Source organism: Felis catus, chromosome D1 (genome assembly GCF_018350175.1).
Source record: "Felis catus isolate Fca126 chromosome D1, F.catus_Fca126_mat1.0, whole genome shotgun sequence".
Taxonomy (NCBI): domain Eukaryota; kingdom Metazoa; phylum Chordata; class Mammalia; order Carnivora; family Felidae; genus Felis; species Felis catus.
This window is the reverse complement of record NC_058377.1, coordinates 49,296,569-49,324,363: the sequence shown is the minus strand read 5'-3', so window position 1 is coordinate 49,324,363 and position 27,795 is coordinate 49,296,569. Positions and strand designations below refer to the sequence as shown.

At 38.6% G+C, this 27,795-nt stretch overlaps 1 protein-coding gene and 1 long non-coding RNA gene across 3 annotated transcripts in view; one reads left to right on the top strand and one right to left on the bottom strand.

The window, feature by feature from the left end:
• Positions 1–18,541, top strand: part of LOC123380461 — a 33,599-nt gene extending 15,058 nt beyond the window's left edge. Inside the window, exon 4 of the long non-coding RNA XR_006586259.1 lies at positions 18,492–18,541. This is a non-coding gene — a long non-coding RNA (uncharacterized LOC123380461). The remainder of the gene's footprint in view (positions 1–18,491) is intronic.
• CCDC90B (coiled-coil domain containing 90B) overlaps positions 1–25,128 on the bottom strand; it is a 49,542-nt gene extending 24,414 nt beyond the window's left edge. The window contains exons 1-3 of one of the 2 annotated variants that reach the window (XM_045038672.1): positions 24,646–25,128; positions 19,515–19,634; positions 17,235–17,338 (exon numbers count right to left, since the gene is read on the bottom strand). In XM_045038672.1, the coding sequence (XP_044894607.1) occupies positions 17,235–17,338; positions 19,515–19,634; positions 24,646–24,745 (324 nt within the window). In that variant the 5' untranslated portion in view covers positions 24,746–25,128. The remainder of the gene's footprint in view (positions 1–17,234; positions 17,339–19,514; positions 19,635–24,645) is intronic. The other variant, XM_003992677.6, reaches the window with a different exon arrangement.
• Positions 25,129–27,795: the final 2,667 nt, after the last annotated feature.

Below are 27,795 nucleotides of genomic sequence, written 5' to 3'. Positions count from 1 at the left end.
GATAAAGAGAGAAGTTTAAAACCAGAAAGAGAGAAGCAATGAGTTACATACAAGGAAACCCCATAAGACCATGGGCTGATTTCCCTGCAGATTATACAGGCCAGAGGAAGGAGTTAAGATGGCAGAGAAGTATAGAGACCCTGAGCTTGTCTCATCCCTGAAACACAGCTAGATCAGCACCAAACCATTTTGAACACCTAGGAAATTGATCTGAGGATTTATGCAACAATCCGTATAACCTGAGCTACAGAACTCGGCAGATACGTGGTGTGCAGAGGTGAACTGGGGGAGAGAAAAGCCACAGAGGGTAGGGAGCTGTTTTTGTGGAGAGAAGACTAAGAAAAAATAAAGGGGTAGAGTGTGGTACATCAGGATTGTGCACAAGAAAAGCACTTGCCCTGAAAGTAGTTTGAGAGAGAAAGAGTGAAAATACTTGCAGGGGACTGAACAAGAAATCTGTTCCCCAAAACCATTAACAGGGAGAAAGGAAAGGGCTTCAATACCACCAGGATTCTATACACAGTGGAGCGCAGAGTCTGAAGATTCAGAGCCCTGTGCCTGGTGGTGCTCTGGTGAGGAAGTAGGGAGAATCCCCAGGAGCAGGCAGTGGGGTTTGAGGGGTCCATATGCCACATAGGGAAAAGTGGTTCCCCTGCATGGAGTGCATTTGGTAGATACCATACGGCCTCCTGGTGGGCAGAGGTCCCAGAGGACCCCAGAGAGCAGCCATGTTTGCTGGTATTGGGACAAAGATGCCAGAGTGCTGTGAAACCTGGTGCCAACTGTGTGTTACGGACTGCCATAATCTCTGAACCTCTGCCACTGTGTGACCACACAAACGTTTTCTGGGGCAAGCTGGCTTCCGGCCAATGCTCAGTGAGACCCTCCCCAGAGAGTCGGTGGGGGTTTCCAAAGTGTGGGGTTTTGAAACACAACCCCAACTGAGATAAATCTCGAGAAGGAGGTTTGTCTCGCAGGCAGACAGCTTAGACAGACAGGGTAGAGGCAGGGAGTGAACAAGACCTGAGACAAAGGAGCAGTGCTTGACTGTGGGTTGGTGAGATTGCGAAGTTCTTGAGCCAGAGATTAGGGAGCTGGGTGAAGTCAATTCCACCTCAACCGCACATGCACAGGTACACAAACACACAGATCCAGCCCAGCAAGCTAAGCAGCACCATCTAGTGGAGAACGGAGCTGTTACACCAAGCCCTGCCCAACTGTGCCCTCCAAGCCATCCCCTAGAAGACCACCACAAGTCACTCCACCTGCTTAGTATATGGACTATAGAGTGCTTCATAGTTTCAGTTCTAGGGGAAAGTGGATATAAATTCTTTTGGGTTTCATTCTATTTGCTGGCTCATTTATTTGCTCATTTTCTTTACTTTGGTTTTCTTTTATCTCTTGAATACAGAGAAAAAACTTATTTATTTACACTTTTTCCCCCCTTTCCTTTTCCTTTATTTTCTACATTCTATAAAGTTTCTTTCAACAAGGAGATTGAAACAAACCTAGGATCTGGCTTCCTTTGACTTTGTTTTGTTTATCATTTTTATTTTTTATTTGATTAATTTTTATCCTTCCTCCAAAATGAAAAAAACAAAGGAATTCACCCCAAAAGAAAGAATGGGAAGAAATGACAGCCAGGGATTTAGTCAACACAGACATAAGTAAGATGTCTGTACTAGAATTTAGAACCACGATAATAAGAATACTAACTCAGGTTGAAAAAAGCAAAGACACCATAGAATGCATTTCTACAGAGATAAAAAAATAAAATCTAGTTAGGCCAAAATTAAAAATGCTATAACTGAGATGCAATCTTCAATGGATGCCACAATGGATGGACAAAGCAGAACAGCGAATCGGCAATATAGATGGTAAAATTATGGAGAATAATGAAGTAGATAAAGAGTGAAACAAAGTAGATAAAAAAAAAAGAGTGAAACAAAGCAAAAGATCACAATACAGGACTTAGAGAACTCAGGGATTCATTAAAAAGGAATAACATCTAAACCATAGGAGTCCCAGAAGATGAAGAGAGAGCAAAAGGGACAGAAGGTTTATGTGAGCAAATTATAGAGGAAACCTTGCCTAATCTGGGGAAGCACACAGACATCAAAACCCAAGAAGCACAGACAACTCCCATTAGATTCAACAAAAATCCATCACCAAGGCATATCATACTCAAATTCACAAAATGCACAAGGAAAGAATTATGAAAACAGCAAGGGGGAAAAAACATCCTTAATCTATAAGGGAAGACAGATCAGGTTCACAGCAGACCTATCCACAGAAACTTGACAGGCCAGAAAGGAATGGCAGGATATATTCAACATGCTGAATTGGAAAAACATGCAGCCACGAATTCTTTATCCAGCAAGACTATCATTCAAAACAGCAGGAGAGAGAAATAATTTCCCAAACAAAAACTAAAGGTGCCCATGACCATTAAACCAGTCCTGCAAGAAATTTTAAGGGGGACACTTTGAGTGGAAAAAAGACAGAAGACCAGAAGCAACAAAGACTAGAAAGGACCAGAGAACATCACCAGAAACACCAACTCTACAGGCAACACAATAGCACTAAATGATTATCTTTCAGTACTCACTCTAAATGTCAATGCACTAAATGCTCCAATCAAAAGATGTATGAGAATGAATAAGAAAACAAGACCCATCTATATGCTGCTTACAAGAGACTCATTTTAGACATAAAGACACCTTCAGATTGAAAATAAGGGGATGGAGAACTGTCTATACTGCTAATGGTCATCAAAAAAAAGCTGCAGTAGCCATACTTCTATCAGACAATCTAGATTTTACTTTAATGTGTTTTAATGTTTATTTATTTTTAAGAGAGAGCGTGAGTGGGGGAGGGGCAGAGAGCGAGAGGGAGACAGAATCTGAAGCAGGCTCCAGGCTCTGAGCCGTCAGCACAGAGCCCGATGTGAGGCTCAAACTCATGAACTGCAAGATCGTGACCTAAGCTGAAGTCAGATGCTTAACCAAATGAGCCACCCAGGTGCCCCCAGACAAACTATATTTTAAACCAAAAGAGTGTAACAAGAGATGAAGGAGGGCATTATATCATAATAAAGGGGATCTATCCACAAGAAGATATAACAATTGTATTTATTTATGCCCTCAACGTGGAGGCACCCAAATATATAAAGTAATCACAAACATAAACTAATTGATAATAATACTATAATCGTAGGGGACTTCAATACCCCACTGACAACAATGGACAGATCATATAGGCAGAAAATCAACAAGGAAACAATGGCTTTGAGTGACACACTGGACCAGATGAAATTAACAGATATATTCAGAACATTTCATTGTAAAACAACAGAATACACATTTTTCTGGAGTGCACATGGGACATTCTCCAGAATAGATCACATCCTGGATCATAAATCAGCCCTCAACAAGTACACAAAGATCAAGATCATACGTAGCATATTTTCAGACCACATCACTATGAAACTGGAAATCATCCACAAGAAAAAATTTGAAAAGACTATGAATACTTGGAGATTAAAGAACATCCTACTAAGGAATGAATGGGTTAACCAAGAAGTTAAAGAGGAAATTAAAAAGTAAATGGAAGTGAATGAAAATGAAAACACAACTGCCCAAAACCTCTGGGATGCAGCAAAGGCAGTCATAAAAGGGAAGTATATAGCAATCCAGGCCTTCCTAAAGAGGGAAGCTAGGTCTCAAATACACAATCTTATGCCTAAAGGAACTGGAAAAGAAACAGCAAATAAAGCCAAAAACCAGCAGAAGAGAAATAATAAAGATTAGAGCAGAAATCAAGGATATTAAAATAAAAAAAAAAAAACAACAAAAACCAGAACAGGTCAACGAAACCAGGAGCTGGTTCTTTGAAACATTTAACAAAAATGTTAATCTAGCCAGATGGATCAAAAAGAAAAAGGAAAGGACCCAAATAAGTAAAATCATGAATGAAAGTAGAGAAATCACAACCAATAGCAGAGAAATATAAATATTAAGAGAATTTTATGAGCAATTATATGCCAACAAATTGGGCAATCTGGAAGAAATGGACAAATTCCTAAGAACATATAAATTACCAAAACTGAAACAGGAAGAAACAAAAATTTTTTTAACAGATCCATACCCAGTAAAGAAATGGAATCGGCAATCAAAAATCTCCCAACAAACAGAAGTCCAGGGCCAGATGGCTTCCCAGGGGAATCTACCAAACATTTAAAGAAGAGTTAACACCTATTCTTTTGAAGCTGTTCCAAAAATACAAATGGAAGGAAAACTTCCAAACTCATTCTAAGAAGCCAGTTTTACCTTGATTCCAAAACCAAAGACCCCACTAAAGAGAAATACAGACCAATTTCTCTGATGAACATGTATACAAAAATTCAACAAAATACTAGCAAACCGGATCTAACAATACATTAAAAGAACTATTTACCACCATCAAGTGGAATTCATTCCTGGGATGCAGGGCTGGTTCAATATCTGCACGTGAATCAATGTGATACATCACAATGTGATGTATCACATTGATACAAGAAAGGTTAAGAACCACATGATCTCAACAGATGCAGAAAAAGCATCTGACAAAATACAGCATCCTTTCTTGATTAAAACCCTTAAGAAAGTAGGGATAGAAGGAACATACCTCAAGATCATAAACACCATATACAAAAGACCCATTGCTAATATCATCCTCAATGGGAAAAAACTAAGAGCTTTCCCTCTATAGTCAGGAACACGTCAAGGATGTCCACTCTCACCACTGTTATCCAACATAGTGCTGGAAGTCCGGCCTCAGCAATCAGACAACACAAATAAATAAAAAGCATCCAACTCAGCAAGGAGGAAGTCAAACTTTTGCTCTTTGCAGATGACATAATACTCTATGTGGGAAACCTGAAAGACTCCACCAAAACACCCCAAAAATAAATAATCCAGTGAAGAGATGGGCAAAAGGCATGAACACTTTTCAAAGGAAGACATCCAGATGACTAACAGACATATGAAAAGATGCTCAGCCTCATGTAAAACTGATACATGAATTCAGCAAAGTAACAGAAATAGGTTGTATTTCTATATACCAATAATGAAACAACAGAAATAGAAATTGAGGAATTGATCCCATTTACAACTGTAGTAAGAACCATAAGACACCTAACCAAAAAAGTGAAAGATCTATACACTGAAAACTATAGAAAGCTTATGAAATGGAAAAACATTCCATGCTCATGGATTGGAAAATCAAATATTGTTAAAATGTCTATACTACCCAAAGCAATCTACACATTCAATGCAATCTCTATCAAAGTAACACCAGCCTTATTCACAGAGCTAGAAAAAATAATCCTAAAATTTGTATGGAACCAGAAAAGACCCCGAATAGCCAAAGCAATCCTGGAAAAGAAAACCAAAGCTAGAGGCATCACAATTGCGGACATCAAGCTGTATTACAAAGCTGTAATCATCAAGACAGTATAGTACTGGCACAAGAACAGACCCACAGATCAATGGAACAGAAAAGAGAATCCAGAAATGGACCCACAAACGTATGGCCAACTAATCTTTGACAAAGCAGCGAAGAATATCCAATGGAAAAAAGTCTCTTTAGCAAATGGTTCTGGGAAAACTGGACAGTGACATGTAGAAGAATGAACCTGGACCACTCTCTTATACCATACACAAAAATAAACTCAAAATGGATGAAAAGACCTAAACATAAGACAGGAAGCCATCAAAATCCTAGAGGAGAGAACAGGCAACAACCTCTTTGACCTCAGCTGCAGCAACCTCTTACTTGACCTATCTCTAGAGGCAAAGGTAAACAAAAACAAAAATGAACTATTGGGAGCTCATCAAAATAAAAAGATTCTGCACAGTGAAGGAAACAATAAGCAAAACTAAAAAGCAACCAATGGAATGGGAGAAGACATGTGCAAGTGACACATCTGGTAAAGGGCTAGTATCCAAAATCTATAAAGAACTTATCAAACTCAACACCCCCAAAATAAATAATCCAGTGAAGAGATGGGCAAAAGGCATGAACACTTTTCAAAGGAAGACATCCAGATGGCTAACAGACACATGAAAAGATGCTCAACATCACTCATCATCAGAGAAATACAAATCAAAACCACAATGAGATACCACCTCATACCCGTCAGAATGGCTAAAATTAACAGCTCAGGCAACAACAGATGTTGGCGAGGATGTGGAGAAAGGGGAACCTTTTTTTCCTTTTTTTTTTTTTTAAACTTTTTTTTTTTTTTTTTTTTTGCAACGTTTATTTTTGGGACAGAGAGAGACAGAGCATGAACGGGAGAGGGGCAGAGAGAGAGGGAGACACAGAATCGGAAACAGGCTCCAGGCTCTGAGCCATCAGCCCAGAGCCTGACACAGGGCTCGAACTCATGGACCGTGAGATCGTGACCTGGCTGAAGTCGGACGCTTAACCGACTGCGCCACCCAGGCGCCCCTTAACATTTATTTTTGAGACAGAGAAAGACAGAGCATGAACAGGGGAGGGTCAGAGAAAGAGGGAGACACAGAATCCAAAACAGGCTCCAGGCTCTGAGCTGTCAGCACAGAGCCCAACACGGGGCTCGAACCCACAGACCGTGAGATCATGACCTGAGCCGAAGTCGGACGCTTAACCGACTGAGCCACCCAGGCGCCCCTAGAAAGGGGAACCTTTTTGCATTGCTGGTAGTAATGCAAAGTGGTACAGTCACTCTGGAAAATAGTACAGAGGTTCCTCAAAAAATTAAAAATAGAACTAGCCCTAGACCCAGCAATTGTACTACTAGGTATTTATCCAAAGGAGACAGGAGTGGTGGTTTGAAGGGGCACAGGCACCCCAGTGTTTATAGGAGCACTATTGACAATAGCTAAATTATGGAAAGAGTCCAAATGTCCATTGACTGATAAACTGATAAAGATGTGGTATATATATATATGTATATATAATTATATACATAATGGAATATTACTTGGTGATCAAGAAAAATGAAATCTTGCCATTTGCAACAATGTGGATGGAACTAGAATATATTATGCTAAGTTAAATAAGTGAGTCAGAAAAAGACAAATATTCTATGATTTCACTCATATGTGGAATTTAAGACACAAAAGAGATGAACATAGGGGAATGGAAGCAGAAATAAGATTTTAAAAAGTAGGGGGAACAAACCATAAGAGACTCATATATAGAGAACAAACAGGTTGTTGGCAGGGTGTTGGGTGGGGGGAGGGAGGTTAACAAAATGCTACTAAACAACAAATTTCTTCAATGAAGAAATCAAAGAGGAAATAAAAAAAAAATATATGGAGACAAATGAAAATGAAACACAATACTCCAAAGTCTGTGGGACACAGTGAAACAGTTCTAAGGAGATGCATAGTGAAACAGGCCTACCTCAAGAAACAAGAAAAATTTCAAATAATCTCACCCTATACCTAAAGGAACTAGAAAAAACAAAACAAAACAAAATAACCCGAAGTTGGTAGAAGGAAGAAAATAATAAAGATGAGAGTAGAAATAAAGGAAATACAGACTAAAAAACAATAGAAAAAGATTAATGAAACAAAAAACTGATTCTATGAAAAGATAAACAAAACTGATAAGCTTTTATCCAGATTCATTGCAAATAAAATAAAGGACACAAAATCAGATGAAACAGAAGTAACAACTGACACCACAGAAATAGAAAAGCATATAACAGAATACTGCAGAAAGTTACATGCCAGCAAAGTGGACAACCTAGAAGAAATAGATAAATTCCTAGAAACTGATACAAACTTTCAAAACTAAACCAGGAAGAAACAGAAAATCTGAACTAGTAATGACACTGAACACATAATCAAAAAAAACCTCCCAATGAACAAAAGTCCAGAACTAGACAAATTCACAGGTGAATTCTACTAAACATTTAAGGAAGAGTTAACAGATCTTCTCAAAATATTCCAAAAAATAGATGACAGAAAACGTCCAAATTCATTCTATGAGGCCAGCATTACACTGATACCAAAACTAAACAGACTTTACAAAAAAAAAAAAAAAAAGACTACAGGCCCATCTCTGATAAACACAGATACAAAATTCTCAACAAATATTACCAAACTTTGAACTGAACAATACATTAAAAGGATCATTTACCACCATCAAGTTGGATTTATTCTAGGGATGCAAGGATGGTTCAGTGTTCATAAACCAATTGGTGTGGTACATCACATTAACAATAGGAAGGGTAAAAACCATATGGTCATCTTAATAGATGCAAAATAAGTATTTGATAAAATACAACATCCATTCATGTAAATATTCTCAAAAGAGTGGGTGCAGAGGGAATATAACTCAACATAATAAAAGCCACATATGAGAAACCGACAGCTAATGTCATACTCAATAGTGAAAAACAGAGAGCTCTTCCTCTAATATCAGGAACAAGATGAAGGTGCCCACTCTCACCAATTTTATTCAACATAGTACTAGAAGTTCTAGCCACAGCTATTGGGCAAGAAAAAGAAATAAAAGGCATAGAAATTGGTAAGGAAGAAGTACAATGCTCACTGTCTACAGATGACATGATACTATACATAGAACCCAAAGCCCTAAACTCCACCAAAAAAAAAAAAAAAAAACACCAAAAAACCCTATAATTCAGTTTTTATGTGAATTCAGAATATAACTGAATTTTTGGATTGAGTGTACTTAACAGTATAGTCTTTCTGCAGTGATCAAGTACAAGGCCCTGAGCCTCAAACCCATCTTTCATGACATCTTTGGGGTGGGGGTGGGGTCAACAATTGGATTAGGCTCAATGACGAAATGAGATGTTAATTTCACACACTAATCATAAAAACACCAAAATTTAGCACTTTGAATGTAGGATTAAATGGTATTGCCAGCATAAAACTTCCTTAAGCCACAATTTTAATTCACTGGTTATAGGTAAACTTAAAAATCTAATTTAAGAATATTATAAAAAATGTCAATAGCTTGGACTTTTGAGGAAGATGGCAGGACAGGCAGCCTTTAAATTTTCCTTGTCCCATGAATACAACTTGGTGACACTCACATCAATGCAAATAACCCAGAAAATGACCCAAGATTAGCAGAACAAACTCCACAAGTAACTGTAGAGAAGAAGCCACATCAAAGAGGGTAGAAAGGCACAGAAATTGTGGGGAGCTGAACCCCATGGGTCTGGCTGCCAGAGGAAGGGAGCTGTGAGGTGCAGAGAGGGGTGAGAAACAGAATATCACATCAGGGAACCTACACAGGGAAGACGAATCTCCACAGGATTTGGCTTTGAAAATGAGAGGGGCTAGATTTGGTGATTTCTTAACCAGGAGGACTTAAAGCCTACAACTTTAAAAATCCCTGAGAGCAGCAGAACGCTGAGTCCCACACTTAAAGAGACACTTAAATAGATAGCCCCCAAAAAGCCCAGGAGATACAGCTTAGAGGCATCAGTTTGTTTTAAAAAACAAAACAAAACAAAAAAACCCTAAACACACACAATAAAAAAACTGGCAGCAGTTTGAAAAATGAGAGCATTTGAGAAGGAGAGTTAGTAATCTCAGAGTTCCTTAAGGGACATCTCCAGGGAAAAAGGAGCTGGCATGTACCATTTCCCTCCACCAACCCCAGCACAATCACCCTTCCACTGGTGGGAACCAGCACCTGTGGGCATTCACTGCCTAATTTGCTTACACTGCACCACCCCAACCTTCTCCAGCTAAACCTGCCTCAATCCAGCTGCTAAAGGTCCTCTCCCCCAGAAGACTAGCACAAACCTTGCCAACAATGTGTTCCGACCACCTGTGGGGGATGTGTGCACCTTGTTAAAACTGCATCACTCACCCACATGTGCTTTGTGGAATGTCCTTAAGCCAACTCCAGTACCTACAGCAGCTGCATAAAAGAGGACCAGCCAACTTGTTAAGAGTGAGCATCCCACCAACTACTCTCAAGAGCAGATGTAGCTGAATTTCCTAACACACAGAAACAGACAGAGTTAGGTAAAGTGAAGAGACCAAACCAAATTAAAGAAAAGGACAAAATCACAGCAAGAGACTTAAGTAAAACAGAGATAAATAATGTGCCTGATAGAGAATTTAAAGTAATGACCATAAAGATACTCATGGGATTTGAGAAGAGTGGAGGACATTCTGTAAGACCCTTAAAGACAAAAAAGAGCCACTCAGGAATGAAGAGAACAATAAATTTAAAACAAAAATACACTTGACAGGCTAAATAGCAGGCTAGAGGAATTAGAAGAATGAATTCATGACCTGGAAAACAGAGTAAGAGAGAGTAATCAGGCTGAGCAAATATAAGAGACAAAAAAAAAAAAAAAAAAAAAAAAAAAAAAAAATGCAAAATGAGAACAGACTTAGGGATCTCAGTGACTCCAACAAGTGTAATTAATGTTCACAATACAGGGATCCCAGAGGACGAACAGAGAAAAGGGGGTAGAAAATTAATCTTAAGAAATAATAGTTCAAAACTTCCCTAATCTGGGAAGGAAACAGATATCCAGATCCAGGAGGCACAGGGAACCCCCAACAATATTAACCAAAGAAGGTGCACAAAAATACACATAGTAATTAAAACAACAAAAAGTAGTGATAAAGAATTTTAGGGATGCCTGGGTGGTTCATTCAGTTAAGTGTCTGATTCTTGATTTCAGCTCAGGTCATGACCTCAGGGCTATGGGACTGAGCCCTGCATCAGGCTCTGCATGGAGTATGGAGATTGAGATTCTATCTTCTTCTCTCTCTGTTCCTCTCCTGTGCTCATGTGTGCATGATCCCTCTCTCAAAAAAATTAAAAAAGTTAAAAAAAAAATTTAAACACAGTAAAAGACAGTTACATAAATAGGAAACCCCATAAGGCTATCAGTGCATTTTTCAGCAGAAACTTTACAGTCCAGAAGGGAGTGGCATGATATGTTCAAAGTGCTGAAAAGAAAAAAGTCTGCATCCACGAATATTCTATCCAGCAAGGCAATCATTTAGAATAGGAGACATGGTTTCTCAAAAAAAAAAAAAAAAAAAGAAAAAGTAAAGGAGTGAACAACCACTAACCCAGCCCTACAAGAATTATTAAAGGGGACTAAATGAAGGGCTGTATAAAAAGCAGGAAACACAAAAGAAGTGAAAATCAGTGTATCAGTAAAAATCAGTCAAGGAAATCACAAAATAAAAGGATGCAAAATAGGACATCAATACATAAAATGTGGGTGGGCGGGGGTGTAAAGAATGGGTTCAAGCTTATGAGACCATCAACTTCACATGGAGATGTTATATGCAAACCTAATGGTATACAAAGAAATCAAAACCAGTAACAGATATGTAAAGACTAAAGAGGAGGGAGTTCAACTTTACCACTAAAGAAAGCCAGCAAACTGTGAAAGAGAACAAGAAGAGGATAAGAGAAAAAGTACAAAAAACAACCACAGAAAAGTAACAAAATGTCAATAAATACACATTTATCAATAATTACTTTATTTTTTTTTTTAATTTTTTTTTTCAACATTTATTTATTTGTGGGACAGAGAGAGACAGAGCATGAACGGGGGAGGGGCAGAGAGAGAGGGAGACACAGAATGGGAAACAGGCTCCAGGCTCTGAGCCATCAGCCCAGAGTCCGACGCGGGGCTCGAACTCACGGACCGTGAGATCGTGACCTGGCTGAAGTCGGACGCTTAACCGACTGCGCCACCCAGGCGCCCCATCAATAATTACTTTAAATGTAAATGAACTAAATGCTCCAATCAAAAGATATGGGGTGACAAAGTGGATAGAAAAGACCCATTTATATGTTGCCTACACAAGACTTGTTTCAGATCTAAAGACACCTGCAGATTGAAAGTGAGGGACAAAGAAACATTTACCATGTAAAGGATATCAAAAGAATGCTGAAGTAGCAACATTTATACTGGACCAAATAGAATTTAAAACAAAGATGGTAATAAGAAACAAAGAAGAACACAATATTGTAATAAAAGGGACTATCCAACAAGAAAATATAATAACTGTAAATATGGACCCAACATGGTGGCACCCAAATACATAAAACAGTTAACAACAAACACATAGGAACTAATCAGTAGTAATAAAATAACAGTAAGGGACTTTAACACCCCACTTCACCCCACTTACATCAATGGTCAGATCATCCATACAGAAAATCAACAAGAAAACAGTGGCTTTGAATGACATAGTGGACCAGATGGATTTAACAGATATATTCAGAACGTTCAACCTTAAAATAGAAGAATACACATTCTTTTCAAGTGCACATGAACATTTTCTAGAAGAGATCACATATTAGGCCACACAACAAGTCTCAACAAATTAAAAAAAAAATCAAAGTCATTCTATGTATCTTTTCGGACTACAATGCCACGAAACTAGAAATCAACCACAAGAAAAAAATATGGAAAGAGCACAAATACACAGAGGTTAAATAACATGCTACTAAACAATGAATTGATAAACCTAGAAATCAAAGATGAAATAAAAAATTATATGGAAACGAATGTAAATGAAAACACAAAGGTCCAAAATCTTTGGGATGCAGGAAAAATGGTGTTAAGAAGGTAGTTTATAGCAATATAGACCTACCTCATAAAGCAAGAAAAATCTCAAATAAGCAACCTAACCTCATACCTAACGCAGCTAGAAAAAGAACAAAACCTAAAACCAGCAGAAGGAAGGAAATAAAGATTAGAGCAGAAATAAATGACAAAGAATCTAAAAAACAAACAAAAAAAAACCAAACCAAAACAAAAAACCCTAATGAAAGAGATCAATGAAACCAATAGTTGGTTCTTTGAAAAGATCAACAAAACTGATAAGCCTCTAGCCAGACTCATTAAAATAAAAAGACTGAAATAAACAAAATCACCAGTGAAAGAAGAAAATTAACCCACAGAAATAAAACAAATGTAAGAGAATATTGTGAAAAATTATATGCCAACAAACTGGACAACCTACAACAAATGGATAAATTCCTAGAAACAAATCATCACCCAAAACTGAAGCAGGAATAGAAAATCTGAACAGACCAATTACCAGTAATGAAATTGAATCAGTAAGCAAAAACTCCCAACAAAAATCTAGCACCAGATGGCTTCACAGGTGAATTCTACCAAACATTTAAAGGAGAATTAATATCTACTCTTCTTAAACTATTCCAAAAAACAGAAGAGGGAGGAAAACTTCCAGATTCATTCTAGGAGGCTAGCATTACACTGATAACTAAAACTAGATAAAGATATCATAAATAAAGAGAACTAGAGGCCAGTATCTCTGATGAACATAGATACAAAAACCCTCAACAAAAATATTAGCAAACTGAATCCAACAACATATTAAAAATATCACTGACCACAATCAAGTGGGATTGATTCCCAGGATGCAAGGCTGGTTCAATATTTGCAAATCAATCAACATGAAACATCACATTAATAATAAAAAAAAGGATAAAGACCATATGATCATTTTGATAGATGCAGAAAAAGCATTCAAGATGGTACAACATCCATTCATGATGAAAACCGTTAAAAAAGTAGGTTTGTTTGTTTAGAGAGTGCAAGCAGGGGAGAGGCAGAGGCAAAGAGAATCTTAAGTGGGCTCTGTTGCTGACGTGGGGCTCTGTCTCACAACTGTGGGATCATGACCTTACCTGAAATCATGAGTTGGATGCTTAACCGACTGAGCCACCCAGGTGCCCCAACAAAATAGGTTTAGAGAGAACATAATAAGGGCCTTTATGACAAACCCACAGCCAACTTCATACACAATGGAGAAAAATTGAGAGCTCTTCCCCAAAGGTCAGGAACAAGACAAGAATGTCTACTCTCACCAGTTTTATTCAACACAGTACTGGAAGCTCTAATCACAGCAATCAGACAACAAAAAGAAATAAAAGGCATCCAAATCAGTAAGGTAGAAGGAAAACTTTCCCTATTTGTACATGACATGAAGGAAAACTTTCCCTATTTGTACATGACATGATACTATATATAGAAAACCCTAAAGATTCCACCAAAACCCACTAGAACTGATAAATGAATTCAGTAAAATTATAGGATACAAAATCAATGTATAGAAATCTGTTGCACTCTATACACTAATAATGAAACAGTAGAAAGAGAAATAATCCCACTTACAATTGCACCAAATATAATAAAATACCTAGAAATAACTTTAATCAAGAAGGTAAAAGACCTGTACTATGAAAACTCCAAAACAATGATAAAAGAAACTGAAGACAACACTAAGAAATGCAAAGATATTCCATGCTCATGGACTGGAAGAACAAATACTGTTAAAATGTCTATACTACCCAAAGCAATCTACAGATTTAATGTAATCCTATCAAAATACTAACAGCATTTTTCACAGAACTAGAACAAACCACCTTAAAATTTGTATGGAATGACAAAAGACCTCGAACGGTCATAGCAGTTTTGAAAAAGAAAAACAGAACTGGAGGTATCACAATTCTGGACTTCAAGTTATATTACAAAGCTGTAGTAATCAAAGCAGTATGGTATTGTCCCCAAAATAGAACAGAATAGAAAGCCCAGAAATAAACCCACAATTATATGGTCAATTAATCTTTCACACAAGAGGAAAAGAATATGCAATGGGAAAAAGACAGCCTCTTCAACAAATGGTGCTGGGAAAACCGGAAAGCTACTTGCAAAATAAGGAAAGTGGACCACTTTCCTACACCATACCAAAAATAAACTCAAAATGAGTTAACCACATAAATATGAGACCTGAAACTGAAAAGTCCTGTAAGACAGCACAGGCAGTAATTTCTCTGACATTAGCAGTAGCAACATTTTTCTAGATATGTCTTCCAAGGCAAGGGAAATAAAAAAAAAAAAAACAACTACTGGGAGTACATAAAAATAAAAAGCTTCTGCAGCACAAAGGAAACAATCAACAAAACTAAAAGGCAACCTATGAAATGGGAGAAGATACTTACAAATGACACATCTGATAACAGCTTAGTTTCCAAAATATATAAAGAATTTACACAACTCAACACCAAGAAAACAAATAATCCAATTAAAAAATGGGCAGAAGACATGAACAGACATTTCTCCAAAGTAGATATACAGATGGCTAACAGACACATGAAAAGATGCTCAATCAGCATCAGTCCTTGTTAGGGAAATGCAAATTAAAACTACAATGAGATTTCGCCTCACATACTTGTCAGAATGGCTAAAATCAACAATAGAAGAAACAACACATGTTGGCGAGGGTGTGGAGAAAAAGAACTCTCCTGCACTGTTGGTGGGAATGCAAACTGGTGTAGCCACTATAAAAAACAGTAGGGAGGTCCTCAAAAAATGAAAAACAGCCTATAATCTAGTAATTGCACTATTGGGTATTTAACTCAAAAGATACAAAAACACTTATTCTTTTTTTTTTTTTTCAACGTTTATTTATTTTTGGGACAGAGAGAGACAAAGCATGAATGGGGGAGGGGCAGAGAGAGAGGGAGACACAGAATCGGAAACAGGCTCCAGGCTCTGAGCCATCAGCCCAGAGCCTGACGCGGGGCTCGAACTCTCGGACCGCGAGATCGTGACCTGGATGAAGTCGGACGCTTAACCGACTGCGCCACCCAGGTGCCCCCAAAAACACTTATTCAAGGGGCACCTGGGTGGCTCAGCTGGTTAAGCATCCAACTTTGGCTCAGATCATGGTCTCATGGTTTGTGAGTTCGACCCCACATCAGGCTCTGTGCTGACAGCTCAGAGCCCAGAGCCTGCTTTGGCTACTGTGTCTTCCTCTCTCTGCCCCTCCCTTGCTCACACTTTGTCTCTCAAAAATAAACAAACATTAAAAAACAAACAAAAACACTTACTCAAAGGGATGCATACACCCCTATGTTTATTGCAGTATTATATACAATAGTCAAATTATGGAAGCAGCTCAAGTGCTCATCGAATGATGAATGGATATAGATGTGGTATATATACACAATAGAATATTATTCAGCCAAAAAAAAGAATGAAACCATGCCATTTGCAATAACATGGAGGGAGGCAGAGACTACAATGCTAAGTAAAATAGTTAGAGAAAGACAAATACCTTATGATTTCACTCAGATGTGGAATTTAAGAAACAAATAGGCAAAGGTAAAAAAAGAGAGACACAAACCAAGAAACAGACTCTTATTAAAAAAACTGTATAGTGAGAGATAGTGACTACATGTATCATGGGGGAGCACTGAGTAATGTATAGAATTGGTGTATCACTACTTTGTACATTAGAAACTAATGCAATGTTGTATTAACAGTGCATCACTTGGGAGAGGAGGAATAAAAAAAGAAGGAAAATCTTAATTCCTAAGTAAAAATGAAGTATTTGTCAAGTCCAAGGGAAAGAAAATATACATGTGTGTGTGTGTGTATAAAATTACAGAAAGTAAACATTTTTAATCATAGTGATTAATTCACGATTATGAGTTTTATCAATTATATTCCACAGTCAAGCTCATTTAGCTTATTCTATGTTTTATATAAAATTATTCTTTTTCTCCACAGCACCACAATGACAACTGTAAAAAATTAATCTGATTCTCTCCTCAGTGGCAAAGTAGAATAATTCTATCTACTTTGCAAGGTTGTTAGAGGGATTACATAAGATAATATGTGAGAAATCCACAGCCCTGTGCATCTCTCACTGTAAGTTCTTAGTAAACGGCATTATCTGACTTTAAGAATTTGTGTATTCAAATTTAAAGCATCTTAATGAAATCCTTTCCAGCCATGTTTAATTAAGTCTCTTCCGTTTGTGAAAGTTAACCAGAACATACACCTGACTGCAGTTAAATGTTTTTATCTAATAGGTTAGCTTTTCTACTGTGGTAGGTATTCTGTGGGGAAGAAGTTGTTTCACTCATCACCTACCACCACCTCAAATAATATATAATTATCTCACACAACGAAAGCTTTGACAAAATTTCATTCTCTGTGTGACCATAATTTTATTATGACTCTTATAACTCCTCAATCTCTTTAGATACTAACTTTACTGAAGAGTTTTGCTTTTGTTCTTTGGTCCCTTTGTAGAGAGAAAGATGCAGGTATGTTTGGCAGGTGGGTGGGTTGACAGAGATGCCATATGAAAAAGATTGTCTAATGAAATGGTCACAATTGATAATAATGAAAATATTACCTGTTGAGCTCGAGTGACCATCTCCTTATAGATACTATCCAGGCTGACATTTGATAAAGTGGTTAATGCTGATACAATTGTTTCTGCTTGTGCTTTGTCAAATCCTGTAGAGAGCAAATACATATGTGTGTATACATATATATATATATTTTTAATTTTTTTTAACGTTTATTTATTTTTGAGAGAGAGAGACAGAGCATGAACAGGGGAAGGTCAGAGAGGGAGGGAGACACAGAATCTAAAACAGGCTCCAGGCTCGGAGCCGTCAGCACAGAGCCATCAGCACAGAGCCCAACGTGGGGCTCCAACTCACAGACTGCGAGATCACAACCTGAGCCGAAGTGGGACGTGTACCGACTGAGCCACCCAGACGCCCAACGTATGTTTATATTTTTAAAAAATGATATCCGTATCAACATAGACAGCTAGAATAACTTTCCTCATCATTTAAATTTTTTACTTTTTAAAAAAATATTTGTTTATTTTTGAAAGAGGGAGAGATAGAGCATGAGTGGGGAAGGGGCAGAGAGAGAGAGAGAGACACAGAAATCTGAAGCAGGCTCCAGGCTCTGAAGTGTCAGCACAGAGCCCAACGCGGGGCTCAAACTCACAAACCGTGAGATCATGACCTGATCCAAAGCCAGAGGCTTAACCGACTGAGTCACGCAGGCACCCTTAAATTTTTTACTTTTTAAAAAATGGTTACAATAAAAAATTTCAGATTATGCTAAATTACTCTCTAAAAGCATTCTGCAGTTTTAATTCCCACTGATCCATTTCCCCATATTTATATCAACACTGGATACTGCTAGTTTTTTTTTTTCAGTTTTTAATTGGCATTAAAAAATGAAATGTCATAGCATTGTTATTTATACTTAAAATTTGCATTTCCTAAGTTAAGCACCTTACATATATTTATTGCCTATTTATATTTTTCTGTGTGCTATTTATGGCCTTTACCCATTTTCCTATAAGATACTGAACATTTCCTTATTGGTTCATATGAATTTTGTGTATTAAAGCAATAGGCTCATTATTATGTCTATCCCTAATATTTCTAACTTTACAGATGACACCCTTTGATATACAGATTTAAATATTTCAGTAGTCACACGTCAGTCTTTAGTTCACTGCTTTTGAGTTTTATGTCTTGTTTCCTCAATCTAAAAGTCTTAAAGTATTCTAGCTTTTTTTTTAACTTTTCCCTCATATTTTTACATTTGACTTTTTTTTTTAATGTTTATTTATTTTTGACAGAGAGACAGCGAGAGAGAGAGAGAGAGAGAGAGAGAGAGAGAGAGAGAGAGAGAGAGAGAGCGCGCGCATGAGTGGGGGAGGGACGGAGAGAAAGGGAGACACAGAATCCAAAGCAAGCTCCAGGCTCTGAGCTGTCAGCACACAGCCCGACATGGGGCTCCAACTCATGGACCGCGAGATCATGACCCGAGCCGAAGTCGGATGCTCAACTGACTGAGCCACCCAGGTAACCCATACATTTGACTTTTAATCAACCTGGAATTTATTTTTTCAAATGGCTAGTCATGTATCTTATCAATTTATTAAATAGCTTTTCCTTTCCCTAATTTGTAATGCCTTATTGTTAGCTAAAAATATCTATGTTTACCTATCTGAATACAACTCTATTTTATTAATCAACTTTTCTTATTTTTTATTTTTTACAGTGTATTTAATTTTGAGAGAGAGAGTGACAGCATGTGCATGAGCAGGGAAGGGGCAGAGACAGAGGGGGACAGAAGATCCAAAGCAGGCTCTGTGCTGACAGCAGTGAGCCTGACATGGGGCTTGAACTCATGAACTGTGAGATCATAACCTGAGCTGAAGCTGGACACTTAACTGACTGAGTCACCTAGGTGCCCCATTTATCAACTTTTCTATTCCTGTATTATCACACAATTTAAATTATTGTTTTGACAACTGGTTATTTTTTGTGCTTGTTCCTTTTTCTTTTTTGCTATTCCTAAGCAGTCCTTGTACTTACACATGAACTTTAGTATCAGCCTAGAAACTCTGCAGTTTTTTTCTACATAATTGAAATCATACTGCATATGTAATGTTATGTGTTAGTTCTCTATCTTGAGTATTTCTCATTATCAGTAAATATTCTTCAAGCAATACCATTTTCATGACTAAAATATTCCACTGTATGGATAGCACTTGTATTTCAACTGATTCTTAATTGTCCATAATAATTATACTGTCTTGACTAGGTAATTTACTATGACTGTTGTTAAATTCTTTTAAGAGTTATCCGTTTCTTACCATGAGTTTCCAAATCCTGAACGAGTGCATGGGTATCAAACGTTAATTTCCTTTGTTCTAAAGGAGTTAGGTCCACTCGCCTCATATCATATCCTTCCTTGGTTGTGGTGGTGAAAAAGTCTGAAAAGAGAAGACAGGGTTTTTTCCTTGTAGGAACTAACACAAGTGTGCCACTTTAGCTTCTCAAGCATTTCTCTCATCTATTTACAATACAGTTCTAGCTCTTCTGCTTAGGAATTCTGTAATTTCAAGGAAGAAAACGGGTTCCTCTGAGCCTTGGACTCTTTTATCTGAAAAGTGTCTAAAAGTACTCTGTACACGGCAAACATTCAATAAATGCTTCCTTTCCTTCTTTCAGTATGATGTTTTATTTGTTAAGAGTCAGTAAAAAGTTGTAATGTAATATACATCAAAAGCTTTGGATATCACTGTCATGTCTCTCATTACTGGAAGAGTGGAAACCATCCAACTCTCCTAGGTGCTAAGACGTCTTTCACAGAGCTATGACAATTATTTATACCCACATCCTCACATAAAGTAGCTTTTTGAACTCCCACTCTCCTACATATCCAGCTTATTTCCATCACAGTCCTCAGTTCTAATCTGAACTCGTCTTGTTCGTCTCTCTGAACCAGAGTACAAGCTCTAGGACACTTTGTGTTTTTCATCACTGTATCTTCGGTACCTAGAACGGTACTCGGCAAATAATTGGGTCACAATATTTTGTTGAATCAATCAATGAATCTGATTTTAAATCCTGGAGTATTTACTAGAGGCAACACAAAAGCCCTAGCAAATTTCTTATCTTTGAAATAAAAGTACCATTTCAATAAATTCCCAATTTTTAACCTAGACACAGTATGGTCCTTTTCCATATATTGCTGGTGAATTTCATTAAAAAGTATTCTCTTTCAGCAAGAACTCTGTTTACATTCAACTTCATTACTATTACTATATATTAAGTAAAATAACAGCTAATTAGTATAATTATTAATTGAACACAAGGTACTGTACTAGATGTTTTATATACTACAAAGGCAAGGTGGCATTATCCATTTTAGATAAGGTAAGTGAACCTAAGGTAAAGCATTTTACCTCCAGTCACAGAGTCATTAGTGAATTCAGACTCAGGTCTTCTGACTCCAAAGCTCAGGCTCTGTCACCCTATGCTGTCTCTCTTTTTTATCTCAAACCACTTAATATACGTAGGTACTTAAAAAGACACAGCTGGGGGCGCCTGGGTAGCGCAGTCGGTTAAGCGTCCGACTTCAGCCAGGTCACGATCTCGCGGTCCGTGAGTTCCAGCCCCGTGTCAGGCTCTGGGCTGATGGCTCAGAGCCTGGAGCCTGTTTCCGATTCTGTGTGTCCCTCTCTCTCTGCCCCTCCCCCGTTCATGCTCTTTCTCTCTCTGTCCCAAAAATAAATACACGTTGAAAAAAAAATTAAAAAAAAAAAAAAGACACAGCTGCAACCTCAAGTATTGCTTTTCTGGTAGGTACTGTAGGGAAAATGCAATTCTTTCCTATATCCTTCCAGCAATATCCTTCCAGCCAACAGAAACTTGAGCACCAGGTACAGAGGATGATGAGAAAACCAGACATAACTGATGTCTTTGCTGACTTTGTGGACTAGTAAGTGGGCAGGAAAGATAGGTTTAAAAACAGTATCTATCTAAATATAAACTCTAAATTCAAATGATGAAAAAGTGATGGCCAGTCCTTTAGATCAATTTATTTAAATACTCAGATAAATTGTTTAGAGATAATGGGAATCAGATGTAAAAGTGGATCAATTTTGAACACATACACACACATATTAGCACAGCAGTCAGCAATCTTTTTGGCTTTGAGTGCCATCTAGAAGAGTTCAGCAATGTGCCTGTGTGTCAATATTAGACCTGAGGAGGAAAAGAAAAAATTGGAGGAAAAAGAGGGGCAGGTTTCAGCAATATTTCCAGTAACAATTGTATTAGGATTGATTAGTACCTGAAGTTATCTCTCCTTGATTAGAAGTTTAGTATTTTATTCAAGGTTTACTTGGTGGGGGAGGAGAGAGGGTAATATTTATATGACATGATACTGCTTTCACACCTAATACTTATCCTTAAAATTCTCATGTTATGGATGAGGAAAACAGGCTCAGAAGTGCTAAGTAACTGCCTGAGATGTTATGGTCTCAGAGCTAGGCAGGTTAGTGCACAATTCCTCTGATTTCAGTCAACAAACATTTGAATGCCTTTCACAAAAGGCAGCTTCCTACTGAATATGGGAGAGACACCAAATACCTAACACAGCCACAATCTGCAGGGTGCAGCTGCAGTCTCCTGTCTCCCCTCTTTGGCTCTCTGCTCTTAAGGATTCTTTTAACTCTTTAATTCTCTGAATAACTTAAGAAAGCTCTCCTTTTCTTTGCCTGCTCATGTTTATCCTTCTGAGTTCAGTTTGAATGTCTCCTCCTCCAGAAAGCCTGCCCAGACTCTTTTACGTCAGGTGTTGCTTGTTCACAGGATCCTAGAACACTGTTTTGCCACACCTCATGAATTACACATTTAAATGACTGTTAACTGCTTACCTTTCCCACTAGGTCAGGAATCACATCAGCAAACTACAGCCTGCAGGTCACCACCACCACCTGTTTTTCTAAATAGCTTTACTGCAACCCAGCCATGCTCATTGATTTACGTATTATCAACGGTGGTTTTCATGTTAACATGACAAGAGTAGTCGCAAGTGACCGTATTGCCCACAATGTCTAAAATGTAACCTGGCTCATTACAGAAAAACTTTGCTGACCACTGCATTAGACTATGAAATCCCTGTGGGCAAGAACCACACCTGTTATTGCTCATCACTGAATCCCCAATGCCTAATACAATTCTGAGTGTTCTGTAGAAAGCTGCTCATTGAAAGGGAACTGTGCTAGGTGTTATGGGTACAATGAAGATAAAGGCTGTGGTTTTAAATCATGTGCTATCAAGGTATATCCATAAGGGAATACAGGGAAGAGACATTTGGCCCTCAATGAGAATAAAGGGTTAAGAATGGCTATCTGGAAAAGATACTAATGGTAGTAAATCTTAAAGAGGAGTTATCCAGGCAGGAGGAACAGGATGAGCAAAATTCACCAATGTGTGAATTACCTTTGCTGTTCCTACCTTGGGCACTATTTACTATGGGGATGAGGAGGGCAGAGAATTCAGAAGGATCTGTGGACCATTCATTCCTTTGGTGTACTCAAATAGTCATGTAATCTTTGGTTAAGTCTTCACAATCCTAAGAGGTGGGTGCTGACCCCCTCCTTTGCAGTAGGACTTTAGAGAGCACTCTTCTTTAGAGGCAATAAGGAAATGGAAAAGCCATTTGATATCCATAGTAGGGTGTCACAAGTACTTCAACTCATAAGCACTTTTAAGAGTAAGTCTTTGAAAGCACATTAATAGGTAGAGGAGACAAATAACCAGAATCACTGTTCTTAGCTCAGGGTGGGATAACAGGTCCTTAATACCTTAAAAGTTCCCAAAACGTATGCAATTGTACAAAACCCCAAGCCCTTCCTTTCATTCTTATTTCTTCCGATTCTTTCATATCTATCTTGTAGTTTTCTTAAGACTGAGAAAAAACTCACAGTTTAAAGACTTAACCAGCATCACAAAGCTACTAAGTTGTATATCTTGGATTAGCACTCTGGCCTACCTTGCACCAAGACTGCCAGAAAAGGCCAGATTTTACTTTTGATAACACAAGTAAAATGATGTCTCATTAAATCTAAGCTACAAGTTTTATATTAACTTACTAACATTCAGAGTTGCAACACTTCAGTGACACAGCTGGTTACTAATACATTATTTCTATATGCTGGTCAGATGACATGTGCTTTGCTAGCTACATCAGAATTACCAGAATTAAGTAACACAGAGATCCCTGGGCTCCACCCCTGAAGATTGACTCAGTTATTCTGGAGTGGGACTTAAAATTATGTATTTTTAAAAAGTACCCCCAGGATTTCTGTTCTGCCTAGTTTGGGAAGTAGTAATGACCTAGGAATCCAGCACTATTAAAACTTAGACAAACTGCATCACCCTCCCATGCCTTCTCTTATTCATCTTTAAAAAAGAAATTAATAAAGGAGATCCCTCTGTGGGTCAAGGTCAAGATTTTCAAATTAGTCCATCATAATGTGTATGTATGCTAAACACATTTAGTGTATATGTGTGTGTGTATATATATATATACGTATATATATATACATATGTATATATATATAACCAAATACCTTGTGACAGACACTGGCAGCTAAGCAGCGGTCTCACAGATCCAAGATCAACCACTGCAATCTTACTGTGTGAGTAAAATGAAGCAATTAGCAAAATGGAACAAAGTATAGTGGGTACAGGGTGGCTCATTTCTCATGGCACTGAAGATTTAAGAAGGGGAACAGAGAATGCTAAGGTTAGTCCCAAGTGCCCATTCCGCGGACAACCTTAAAGAGTTTTTAAAGAGTGCGGGGAGACTCTGGAATCATCTTTCAACCTCTCAAGTCAGGTTGTCCTTTAGGACACAATGCTAACAGGGGTGCTAACAAGTTCAACACTTGCAGGTTCCAGTATTCACGTTTTGCTTTGAAAGGCTACAATGTGATTGCCGAGTACTGGAAATAACAGCGAGGTACAGCTGGCCTGACCTGAAATGCATGCTGTGTCTACCAAAAACCTGGGTCCGAGACAGCACCCAAGTAACAGCTTAAGTCTGAACAAACAATGAAAGAAACCAGAACTCTCAGAACACAGATTACTCCAGACAGACCTCGGAGAGGGCGAGGATTGCCAGCCTCATTTGATAATAAAAAGGAACCAAGCGCTGAGAAAGAAAAGCCCGAGGGACTCTAGTGGTGGAGCCAGGTGGGAGCCCCAGGCTTTCACGGGCTCGCTCTCAAAAGAGGAGAAGCGGTTCTCTACTCAGTCCTAGCCCCTCCCGCCCCAATCTAAGCTGGCGAGATGCAGCGGCGGGGTCACCAGCACCAGGCACTGGGAGGGGCGCGGCACTCTTGTCTACCGCTCGCCGGAGCAGGCACGAACCACCCGCAATATCCCCAAATAGCACGCAGGCATCGACACCAAGCCGTTTCGTCTCACCTCTCCTCGGGGCCGGCGAGAAACGCCCGCCGAGGATGGAAACCCGGCGGCCGGCACGGCCGTCAGAGCACAGGAGCCGCCAAACACTGCGACTCCACATTTCCTGTTTTCAGGCTGGCGGGTGGAGGTGAGAGGCTGGCTGAATCACGCTCAGGCTTTCGGGCAACGTAGTTCTGGCACCACGAGGATTCTGGGAAGTGTAGTTTTTGGCCTGCAGCAAAAGTCCTTCCCAGCGCAGATTCTAACCTCGGTACCTCTTTACAGACGGACCCACAGTTCGCGAGCATGGTTCACAGAGGCTCCGCTCCTTCCACCGCCCTTTCCCAACCGGCGCACGACGTTACCACTCTAAGAAAGCGGGACCTTGTCTGAGAACCTTCTGGCGCCCGTTTTCTAGCAATGAGGTACAGCTCAACAGCGGAAGTCGCCCGGGAAAACCCAGAGGCCATTACGCCCCTGAGTGCGAAATTGCGTAACACCCTACCGCCCAGCAACCTTGGACCTGAAATCCTCATCCGCTGAGTATTCCGGGGAATCGCGCAGAAACCTGGGAAACGTAGTCCAGCGAGGTGCTCATTCTTGCTGCTTCATGGCTTACTCCTTTGCCCTCTTGTGTACAGGAGGACGAACTGCAGTTAGTTTAGTTCCGGTCTTGAGGGAAACAATTTCTCCGTTTCCAGAGCGGTGCTGCTTTTCATCACTTACCCTCTGAGACCTGTTACCTCAGACTTTGTTCCACACGGAAAAAATGTTAAAAATAACAACACACAGTAATTCTGGGGTTCAAATATGTTGATATGTTCTTCGTAAATTCTAAAGTGGTACACAATGGTTGGGTTTTAGTGGCTTAATTATTCTCACAAGGAAGTAAACAGTTACTCTAAGATTTTTCTAGCTATTTGTTTTCAAAGCTTTGTCAGCATCAGTTGCATAACAAGCACCATTGTAAGCACTGAGGCACATTAAAGAACAGCACTTGATTCCTGCCAGCAAGGGCTTTAACAGGCAATTTATGGAGAGGGAATATAAATGGTTATTTAAAAATTGAAAAACAAAACAAAACAAAACTCAGTTTAATCTCACCAGTTAAATGAAAAAGCAAACATAAAGATATACCAGTTTTACTGATTAAAATTAAAAAAAGTATTGATGCCAGCAAATATGCAATTACATCGGGTCACTTACACTGCTGGCAAGAATGTTAGTACCTTTAGAAAGCAATTTAATAATATATATGAAATTCTAATAAAAATGAATAGCCAGAGGTTCACTTCTAACAATCTGTTCTGAGAAAAAATAACCGTAACTGTAGCTAAGATTTTTAAGAATTAAAACCCTGGAATGTTATTTATAATAGTAAAACTTTAGAAATAATTTAAATATTTAAGGTGATTCAGCAACTTGCACAAATGTTCCAAATTGGAATAGTATACAGTCATATAATTGGAATTATTATACAAATGGGAATATTATAGAATCATGGAATATTCTATGAGCGTCACTATAGATGAGGGAGCATGGGGCGGGCTAAGGACAAAGTGCAAGCTAGCATCCCCCCTCCCACCCCCAAGGTGGGATGTGTGTGATATTCCTCAGGCACTTCTGGCTGACCAAGGACAAAGGAAAGGAAAGAAAACAAATGGCCAATTGATAGAGATCACAGTCATACAGACCATGGGTCTCCATCAGTTTACAAATATCTTAGTAACTTGCAAGAAAAAGGCAATCTTATCTATTCTGCTAATCTCCAGAAGCCTGTAGACTGTTTCCTGGAGCCCCAACATCACCCCTCCATAGTGATATGGGAAACAAAGGCAAGAAGGAAATGGCAGGTAAAATTAAATTCTCAAATACAGAGTATAATATTTCTCCAGGAACCCCCTACTGTCTTAATGTTAGTGCCTTACTAGAGGGACAACAATCTTAGCTTGACAATGGCAAGTTTTCGGGTATCTTAGGAGTCATCTTTAGCATATCAAAGTCCCTCTGGAGGCCTCCCTTTTGACTTTACCTTCCCAACTCCATAGTGTAAAACCAGCCATTCTTCACAGCACCTACGTAGCTCTTTCTGCCCACGGGTCGTGTTCTGTGCGTTAATAAAATCACTTTTTTGCACCAAAGATGTCTTCAAGAATTCTTTCTTGGTCACCGGCTCCCGAGCCCCCACCATCACCCCAAAACCTCATCAGTATGATATCATTATTTAAAAAAAATTCTTTATATATACACACATACATCAAAGTTATGAAATATACACATGTGTATATTTATACATATATGTATGTATATGTATACATATATGCACATCATGTATATATATATCCAATATGACTGTAATTCTGCCTAATGTTATGATGATTACTGTTCTGGAGGAGCTTACAGACTACTGGAGGATAAAGACCAGTAAGTGGGACCACAATATTTTTAATTACCTAAAGTAATGATTACGAAGAAAGCTACACCTCTTTATACATTAATATTTATTGGTTATTATTTACATTACTGTAAAACTCCACGACAGAAATGAAGTTTTGATTAGTCACGTGACCAAAGCTGCACCAATCATTCTCTTTCATGGAACGAGCAAGCCGAGTCAGGAATTCTTAATCATCTTCTGAAGCTGGTTGGCACTACAGCAATTGAATTTGGGAGCTGGGACAGCCACACTCTGACAGTGGGCAGGAGAAGTGCACAGAAGTAGAAGCAGGAATAGCAGATAGAGCGAGAGTCCAGATAGTATTCAGCTAACAGATCTAACCACTCCCTGAGACCTCCCTGATGTACCTGTGTGTGTTTCCAAACTCTCTATTGTTGCTTTCCATTTGTATGCTGAAAGCCTTAATTTATAAAAATATTTTCACATAGATTTGTTAATATTTCCTCATAAGTTTGTTGGCAGGAATAAAAGACGTAATGCATGGAAAATAATTAGCACAGTGCCTGGCGCATATAAACACCCAATAAGCAAGAGCTACTTTTATTAATAATGCCTGTTGACTTTACTCAATATTGGGAAGTAATTCTCCGTGAGTCTCTCACATTTCTGCATGTCTTGCACACAGAGGCCCTCCCTGCCTTTTGCTATGGACTCTCTTTTTAAAGAATTTTGTATAATGAGGAGCCTTGGGAAATTCAGTGTCCTTCTGGAGC